Source organism: Schistosoma mansoni, chromosome 2 (genome assembly GCF_000237925.1).
Source record: "Schistosoma mansoni strain Puerto Rico chromosome 2, complete genome".
Classification (NCBI taxonomy): Eukaryota; Metazoa; Platyhelminthes; class Trematoda; order Strigeidida; family Schistosomatidae; genus Schistosoma; species Schistosoma mansoni.
This window is the reverse complement of record NC_031496.1, coordinates 24,995,442-25,005,833: the sequence shown is the minus strand read 5'-3', so window position 1 is coordinate 25,005,833 and position 10,392 is coordinate 24,995,442. Positions and strand designations below refer to the sequence as shown.

Below are 10,392 nucleotides of genomic sequence, written 5' to 3'. Positions count from 1 at the left end.
GGTCTAGTAGTTAACTGCTTTTGCGCGAGGCTGGTAGGTCCTGGGTACGAATCTCGCGAGTCCAGGTCGTGGATGCGCACTGCTGAGGAGTTCCACAATAAGACGAAACGGCCGTCCAGTGCTTCCAGGTTTTCCATGGTGGTCTAGCTTCAATTGACTCACGCTTTCAACTAGTTAATAATTCAGCGATTGTGAACTTAAAACTAAAATGATGTTACATGTATGATTATTTGTATAACTGATTTCACAAGGATAAGAATAAGGAGCTAAATGTAGGTGCTTGGTGTTATTTAACAAAGAATAATAAATAATTAATAAAGCGAAAGCCAGGAAAATAAGGTGATCAAATCATCAAGACCGCGTTGTACTTATAAGCAATTATGGATAGTGGCTAACAGTGGAATCCAGAACGCGCGTTTCGTCCTATTTGGGACTCGTCAGCTGGATGTACCTGCATCTCAGAGTTGATGTTCACTCTGAGACTCGAACCCAGTACCTTTCGCTTCAAATACCACCGTGTTATCCACAAGAGACTGATCAATTGCAGTCCTATATAACAATGAGAAGATACAAGTGAATAACACCAAGTGAATAGCGTTGTATTTAGTTCGCATTTTCCCTACAAGGTTCGTTTTCCGATAAAGGGCTGCTGATCCTATTACCAACCCTAATTTTACTCAAAGAGTTGGAATTGATGGTAATGTTAGAAGGGTTCGAGACGAGGCACCACCAAAGATGTTAGCTAAAACGATAAAATCAAAGTTCCGTCTAATATGTCTTGTTCGATCTATCGAAGCGACTAAATCACACAATTGAGATACGCGGAAACTCGAAGTTCACAAAACAACGATTTTTCCAAAAAAGCACTTCTTTATTGAGTAATATAAATAAAATACCTACAAACCTCAACTTGTGAGGAATCTGTGGCACCTTGGGCGTCTGTAAAGCTGAAATAGAAAAGTCTTCTTGTTATAATAACATAAAGAATAAATACAACATACAATAGTGCAAATGACAGCTAATAGCTGTGTCTAATCTTGATAACAGTTTATCAACATGCAAAAAGGGAACCAAAAGTAAACAATATGGAAACTGCTGAGTTTGAACAAGGATTAAACGGTTGCAAATAACTGCTTTAAGGATTGAGAGAGAAAGTAATTATAATGATAAATGCAATAAATTTTATATATATGTAAATGGCTTAGAATATTACGCGATATACTTGAGTTACAGCATACGCGTAGACGTTGTTAGGAATGTAACTGTTTACAGAATATGTAGTATAAAACAGAAGGGATTTTGTGGAGATTTCAGTATTTTCATAGTTGAAATTATGAGTCAATTGAAGCTAGACTACCATGGAAAACACGGAAGCACTGAACGGCCGTTTCGTCCTATTGTGGAACTCCTCAGCAGTGTGCATTCACGATCCCACCTCGCGAGCGGGATTCAAACCCAGGACTTACCAGTCTCGCGCGCAAGTGCTCAACCACTAGACCACTGAGCTGGCCGGCATCCAACGGTGTTAATGTCTAACTTCAACCAATCCACGAAGTTTGAGCAACCGTTCACCAATAGTCTTCAGTGAGTTGTTATCTCACAACAGACGTGGTTGAACTCCACTGGTCTATAAAACAATACAAATGTTATACCTTGTAGGACTGAATATTTTTAAAAAATAATGAATTGATGAAGTTTGCAGTCTTAAAAACATCAATGAGGAGATTCAAACAAATAATACTAAGTGATTTCAAACTTCACCCCATTGCACAAGTAAGTGGGTATCAGGACTCAGTGACCGAGTGGATAACGTGATGGCGTTTGAAGCGAGTGGTACTGCGTTCGAGTCTCAGAGTGAACATCAACTCTGAGATACAGGTACATTCAGCTGACGAGTCCCAAATAGGACGAAACGTGCGTCAAACTGGATTCCACTGCTAGCCACTAACCATCTTTGCTTATAATGCTTGTGAATTAAGGCTATATCGAGGGAATACGCACAGTATGCACATATGCCAACAAGAGATTGATCAGTTGCAATCCTTAACATCAATGGGAAGATTCAAACAAACATTTTCAATGACAAGAATGGTTTTATTCAATACTAAATGTTTAGTAGTAATGAATCCATCATCCATTTGTCTTCATTAAGCATTTCCTTTTTGCTCGCGCATTAAGCTACTTATAAATAGTCAGTAGCAAACGGTTTGTCAAGAAGTTTTCAGATTGAAATTAATGATGGTTCTGAGTTGTAAAGTACTGTTAAACACTGACAGATTTATTCAGAGTGTTGATCTATTTTCCACTTTCCGTTGCATTTTCTCTTGAGACTATAATTTATGGACGACCATTGAGCGACAATAAAGTGACTTTGAGAATGTCTATCTACTAAATAGGACTAAATGAGGGTATTAAACCAATATGAGGAAACAGAATTATGATTTCCAGTTGATTGTTAGGGTTTGGAATTTTGTTCAAGGTGTTTATCTCTAAATAACCTCAGATAAAAATTCCAAAACGCCATTCAGCCAAATGGAAAGATGAATTTCGCGCCAAAATCCAAGACCTGTTATCTTAAATCTGATTGGTCCGCCTGTAAATTATAGTTTCGCCCATTTTCCCTCTTTTTACCGTTGAGTAGATATTGTATGTATAATTCTCTGAAATAATGTTTGTTTTTGTTATCACGTATGGTCTTGTGCCCTATTAATATATAATGCAATGATACCGCCAATAAGAAAACAGTGATTTATCATCCGGATCAATGACACAAGAAACACCTATGCGCAGTCTAGAGTCGTGATCGGTCCTTCTTCCTGCCTAACCCCGCTTGTTGAGTCCAGAACACCAATAACAGCCTACACGATATGAATCATTATTCACAAACATACTGGGTTTATATACAAACCAAACAGACCACATCGTACCATAAAATAGAGAATAACATTTGTACATAATCTATCGAAAAGTGGCTGTGAATGTTGGAGACTGTGATTATTAGGCTGGGCATGACTTACGAATGGTAAATCGAATAATAGTAGTCTGTGGGTCAAAATAAAGCTTGTAATAAGAGAAACCTGAATATACGTAGTCTAGTTACTTACCAATTATACAATAAAAATATATGTATGGTATTAGCGCGTAAATGGATCCCAACAGTTAGCATTCATTATTCTCGTCGGGATATATAAATTTGGAACAGCTCTCTTATTATGAATACATGGCGCTTAATATGTTTCATTAACTTTTGACCAAGTCGTATATTATCTTTCGATTTATTTTACTTGTTGTATTCGTGTTACGTCCTTGATCTGTCTACCCACTTTAGTGCCGAGTATGACTTGTCTAATGTAGATTAAGATTTTGACCCGATAGGCTGACTGGCTTAACCTTGGGGCTAGTATGCGTGAGTTCGAAGTGGGGGTAGAGAGACGAAAACTGTTCTGTCCCTGATTGGCTGGCAAGCACGCGCGAGAGAGAGAAGACAAAGACAGCTGGAACACTAATCACTTTATTCCAACCCCGATCTAGCACTCGAATTCCCAATTCAGATTAGGGTGAAAAGTTACATGAATAAATAGATGAATAACCTGACCACAACGTACAATAATAAGGAAAATACAATTGTGTCCAAAACTGAGGGATTAGAGTAGAAAATAGAGTACAAAAGGTTACGTCTAAATTACAATAGCTTTAGAACAGAAAATGCTATGGCAGTGAATCATACATCAAAAGAAAGTTCATGATCTGTAGAATAGGCTAGGGACAAAAGTAAATGTTACAGTTTTACAAGCTTTGAATTAAATGAATTAACGTCCCCAAAAATAGCTTCCGTAATTTGTGAAGGCTTCTTGTTTCGCGGTTCACATCATCTTCCCCCTTGACAAAAAAAGTTGTTATCACTGCCATTGACTGAGTGCATAAAGGAAACTGGATGGTGTTGTGGTCGTGACCAATTGGGTTAACTGGAATTAACAGAAAAAAAAGTGGTTAGTCATTATTTACAAGCAGTAGCTAAGATATCATCATCGATGCAGGTACATCCAGCTGACAAGTCCTTAATAGGACGAAACGCGTATCCTGGATTCCACTGTTAGCCACTATCCATCTTTGCTTACAGTGCTTGTGAATTAAGGCTATATCGAGGGAATACGCACAGTATGCACATATCACGATATTCAGTTACATTACGAATATTGATCTCAACTTCAGTAATAAAAGTATATTAAACTTTTGTCTACAACTATATTACTCCTAGTAATTTCAGGAAGCTTTATAAATATAATGATGAAGCTTTTTTTATTCTTCATATCCTGATTTTCTTATTAGTAATGGTTTGAGTGATCTTACTGTTAGCAAATCATATAGTTACTACTACTAACAATGTAAATAACATGCTCATTTATTTATTTAAGCACATAGATATTGGTACAAAGGGGAACCATATACATATGCGCCACACAAATCACATTTGATTTTTGTGAGGGATGTGATACTGCCGGGGCGCCCAAACCGAAAAAGGTGGTTTTCTTAGGAGACCACACCCCGAGCCTTTGACCTAAAGGTCTGATCCACAAGGCAGTGGAGCATCGTGAGGAGATGCAGTCCCATGGTAGTCGGTGACCAACGACTGATTCATACGCCGATTGTTCTCTCAGGATACTGGAGCCCATATGCACCATTGGTTTGGAATGAGGGTTTTCCAACTCCCCTAGATGAACTCGCCGTGTCCACCAACCCGGTTAAAGCACCGGACATTCGCTTTTTGTCCTCTCAATTTCACAAACAATACCGGTGTACCAAGAAGGCCGTGAGTAGGACTTCCCTGTCAGAGGTTATATTCTCGTGGCAATGTGAGAGCATTTCGTGAGGGAGAGCGTACTCTCCCCACTCTCGGCCGTACCAGGACATTTGTGGGCACATGCCCATTGAACAAACTAGTTGTTGTTTGAACTCAATAACTCATTAAAAAACGTAATGAAGCATGAAACGAAATGGACCAGATTTTAATCCTATATCAAGTAACTTCGTGATTAAGGTGCATCTATCGGAAGAGTCTTAGATAGAACAAAACATGTGTCCTCAATTCCATTGTTAGCTACAATCGGTTTATTTACTGTTTTAGTTCCTCTTTTTTTCTTCATAATACTGTTTTGTAAGCAGATTTCATTCTCAAAAAGAACTCTATGAGTAGGTCTTGCACAAGTACTCTTGAATTGCACTAACTAGTCTTGTTATATTCTAGCGAAGACATCAGTACAGGTAACTCCCGGTGTAGTAAACAAGAAAACGAGTGGAGACAATCGAATTTATTTAAACACAAAATTACAGACTTTCTCACAAAATTCTGATAACCATACAATGAACCGTTAATTTGCAAAATCACAATCAATTGTCTCAATCTTGATTGTTCGCTCTGCAAATATCAGTCCGTCTCCTCTGATTTCATTGTTCATGCATTTTCGTACCGATTGCGCTTCATTCCTGTTCTTTCCCTATCGACCTTCTGCCAAAATACATTTTATGTCTGACCACCATCATATACTACTTATCTGGATATAAGTAGACCACACCACACCGAGATCTATTAATGGACTATTATTCTATATATATATTCATTGTATAAATATTCAGTGACTAGATTTAATCTGTATATACTAATCTTATTACAAGCTTCATTTTGACGTATGGATTATTATTATACGATTTACTGTCCCTAAATTATATTCAGTTTATTGATTATTGTATCCCACATTCACAGCCACATTTGACTTGATCTTGTACAAATGTTGTTTCCTATTTTATGGTGCCATGTGGTCTGTTTGTCTGGTATATGAACCAAGTATGCTTGAAATAAATGATTTGCAGAGCAGAAGCTGTTAATGATGTTCTGGGCTCAAGTAGACGGGCTAGCCGGATTAGGGACCAATAAGGACACTAGACTGTTCATACTGGTCGAACGTCATTAGTTTGGCATAATGCTAAGATAGGATACGTGATAAAAAGCCGGGTTTAAATTTACAACAATTTCCACTTTTATACCTAGTCGATCAAACATTACTTTTTCTATTGAAAATTCAGTTAACCACCACAATCATCTATAATTAAAGTTTACTGCCTAATATTTACTGACTTAATTCTTTAAGATCTGGGAGGCCAAATCCGACCCACACATCCTCGTTGTGCCTCCTGACTCATGGCATTCATCCCATGTACTAACGTGAGCGGTAACACAGGTGGTGAAGATCGGTCTAATCAACCACTCTATCTATACCCACAAACGATTACGAATCTTATGCTATGCTATATGCTATGTTCTAATCTGTTGAAATTAATTTTTCTTTGTAAAGTACTCAGGAAAACTGTGTTTATCTGTTGTATATTTCGAAATTACTTTCCTTAGGTATTATTTACTTTGATAAATATTGATATACTACCAGTTTAAGCAAAATGATAGCTTTCGTAGTTCTGCAGGTTTCCGCCACATACAGTAGAACTGTCTTGATATTTGTATTGAAAATTCTAACCTTGGTGTTGGTTGACAATTGTTTTGAGTTCTGGATGTTCTTCAGTTGTAAATATGCTGCTCTTGCTTTGTCGATCCGCGTCTTCACATCTGCATCAGATCCACCGTGTTCATCAATGATGCTGCCCAATTATGTAAACGTTTTCACATCTTCGAGAGCTTCTCTGTCAAGTGCAATTCGATTGGTGCGTGCTGTATTGTATACCACTGTTATTATAATTGAATGCATATGCTTTGTCACTGACCAAATGTATTCTAAAGGCGTATAAACAAATCTTTCATGAAGACTGATTGTCCATAAGTAATACTGTATGACCCGTATTTATTATTGTTACTACTATCATTGTAAAATAAACATACTGTAACTCGAATATGAAACAGGACTTTGCATCTGAGAGTATGAATATAACCAATTAAGATGGTGTAGAAGATTTGTAGCTCAGGTGGTTGATTTTGATGGAGTTTTGTTCTCTGAGCTGAATGGTTTGGTCGTGGAGCTTTGATCGTCCTTCTGAAAGACATTATCAGCACAAACTTCAGGTAGAAGTGAAGTTTTTGTGCTGATGATGTCGTTCAGAAGGACTCCACGTCCAAACCATCTAGCTCAGAGAACAAAACTCCATCAAAATAACCAATTAAACTTGTGATAAATAGAATATTATTGTTAAAAGTAAATTGGGACTCCCTAAATTATGGTGAACACTTTGGACTTAAATTATTCCTCTTTTTGTGCCTAAAATTTCTGGGAGAATAGGAGGAAGGGTAAAAGTCTTTGTTTACTACAACATATCATATATTCACAAATGAGATCAAAAGCTTTGTATACACATCATAGTGATTTCAATGCATATAAAGGGATTTGAAAATAAGGCTATGAGGATACATTTATATGCGAAAATATTTAGGTTTGTGTACAGTAACTCAACTACTGTATCAGTGGTACACCTTATAGAGAAGAAAGTGTGTGTGTGTGTGTGAAAAATGAAATAAGGAATCGTTTGCAAATCAATGCAAAATAAAACATACAAAAAAATCCAACAACAACAAACAATCAGACAAGTTGGATACATTTGGTAAGGATCTTTGGAATATGCTTTGATGTCTCCAACTGACTCAACTAGTTTCTAGCACTAAAAATAAATAAAAGTACAATAATAAATATGTAAATGAAATTTTCAGAATCTATTCAAAGTATCATAGTTACACAACAAAAATATTTAACCAAAACATCTATTTTATGAGGCTAGATTTTATCAGAAGGGGGTTTTGTGAAGATTTCAGTACTTTTATAGTTGAAATCACCAGTTACCTGAAGTTAGACCACCATGCGAAAGCTGGAAGTAATGTTTTTGGCCGTTTCGTCCCATTGTGGGACTCCTCAGTAGTACGCATCCACGATCCCGCCTCAACAGATTCCAACACAGGACCTATCAGTCACGTGCGCGAGCGCCCGACCACCAGACCAACAGTGTTATTGTCTAACTTCAAGCAATCCAAGAAGTTGAGCAACCATTAACCATTGTCTTGAGTGAGTTGATATCTCACAACAGAACTGGATGAACTTCACTGGTTACTGCATCTCACTAGAACTCCAGGAAATATCTCTTGAAATCAGTCACCAGCGAGCGTATGATCTTTATTATATTAACAAAAATGTTTGTTAGAATACTTTACGAATATTCTGACTTACTTGTAATAATACATACCTTTGAGCATTTACTGTTCATATACTATATGAACATTATAATGAAATGATAGTATGTTGGAAAGATAATCGAAATCGTTGTATTTTCACACACACACACATATTGATTCATAATGATGTTCCAGATCCAAATTCTCTTTGATTAATTGGTCGTTTAGTTGCCTTCAAATAATAAAGATTTTTGTAAAGAAGAAAAATTACTTGTCTTAGAAAAGATTATATCGATTTGGAACAGTCAGTATATTGGTTAACGTTATGGACAATACTGAACAAATGATTGTAATCCATATGGTAATGAGTAAGAAGAAGACTGGGGACAATCGAATGTATTAAACCCCAAAATTACAGACTATCTCAGTAAATTCTGATAACCATACACCAAACGGTTAATTTGCTATTTAACAACCAAATGTCTCAATCTTCACTGTTTCTTCTGTAAATATCAATCCATCTTCTCTAATTCCATTGTTCTCGCATTTTCCTACCAATTGCGCTTCATTTTAGTTCTTTCCTTATCAATCTTCTGCCAAAATACATTCTATGTCTAACCATCACCATATACTACTTATATGGATATAAGTAGACCACACCACATTATAAAAACACAATAATGAATGCCAACTCAGTGATCTATCGTATAAGCGTTTGTACGCGAGACAGAAGTTTCTGAATTGATGTTCTGCCACACCACAATATCAGTATATATGTATATGGTGATATAAATGATCGTCACAGCGAATATGGTAGCGAAATATAGTACAATTTAGACGTAATCAGTAGTATATGATTGACTTATTATTTCCCACTATCAGCGTGTTCGATGTTGACAGATGTGTTCATTGACGTCTGTACAACATGACTAAACACTTATTATAGGTCATTTCGAAGAAATTGTCAGAGATGTACTTTTTAACAAACTACTGTATACTACTCATTAGAAATATTACTATTGGATACTTGCAAATGTGAATGTAAAATATGCTGTATTGTGCATTTTTATTACTGTATACGTTGCCAAATGTCACTTACTGTGATATACTACTGAATATCATTAATGGTCTACTGGTGTAGACAATCCTCTAAATAACATGCGTCGTAGTAATCACCATTTTACAATCATCAATTAGACTGCTTATGCTGAATGAGTCATAATGATCGGAGTTCTAAGAATTTACATTACAAAACTCGTGAACAACTCTCAGAATGGTTAACTGAACGTAAAGTTAAGACAGTAACCAGCTCGATGTTGGACCATTTACTGTAAATTAGACAAATCTGAATGTGGTACTTCTATTCAAAATTTGTGCTGATGTTGTCATTCAGAAGAACAATGGGAGTTCTATGACTAAACTATACGACTCAAAGGACGAAACTCCATCAAACAAAACTGGTCATAGTTACAGTAAAAATTAATCAATCTCAATAATTGATCGAACTCGTACACTTGTACACCTACTATCAATTTGTGCTATTTACCCTCTTATAGGTAGTTAGTTATGTAATCTATTTCATTTTAAACATTGACTCAAATATTGTCTTGACTGATTCGAAATACTGTTTAAGCTTTTAACATGTAAAACATAATAGAGGTACTTTAGTTATCATAATATATTTTTAAGAAAACATCAGAAATGAATTGAAATGCCCTCGGTTAATAAGATTTCACATGTCAACTTCAACTTCAATAATTAGCAAAGGTGGATAGTGGCTAGCAGTGGAATCCAGGACGTGCGTTTCGTCCCATTTGAGACTCGTCAGTTGGATGTACCTGCATATCAGAGTTGATGTTCATTATCCATCTTTGCTTATAATGCTTGTGAATTAAGGCTATATCGAGGCTATACGCACAGTATGCATATATGACCAATAAGAGACTGATCAATTGCAGTCCTAAACATCAATGGAAAGATTCAAACAAACAATACTAATTGAATTATTCTGATGATTAATTAGATTGTCTGTTTTATAAAGTATTCGAATGGTTCCAGATAATATTCATTGAAAGTAATCGTCAATATCCATGTAGATATACAATATTTACTTATTACAATTATAAATAAATTAATATATTTGTAGATATCTCAATGAGTAGAAAAATTAGATTTTCTGATGTTTCGTGACTCAGTTTAAGCTACTTCTTCAGAGAATAAATAACTAAATC

General features: G+C 36.0%; 1 protein-coding gene across 1 annotated transcript in view; it reads right to left on the bottom strand.

Moving 5' to 3' along the window:
- Positions 1 to 7,335: 7,335 nt before the first annotated feature.
- Positions 7,336 to 10,392, bottom strand: part of Smp_135040 (putative nicotinic acetylcholine receptor alpha 9b subunit) — a gene marked incomplete at both ends in the record, with an annotated part of 75,631 nt that continues 72,574 nt past the window's right edge. The window contains one exon of the mRNA XM_018796186.1: positions 7,336 to 7,446. Within this exon, the coding sequence (XP_018650424.1) occupies positions 7,336 to 7,446 (111 nt within the window). The remainder of the gene's footprint in view (positions 7,447 to 10,392) is intronic.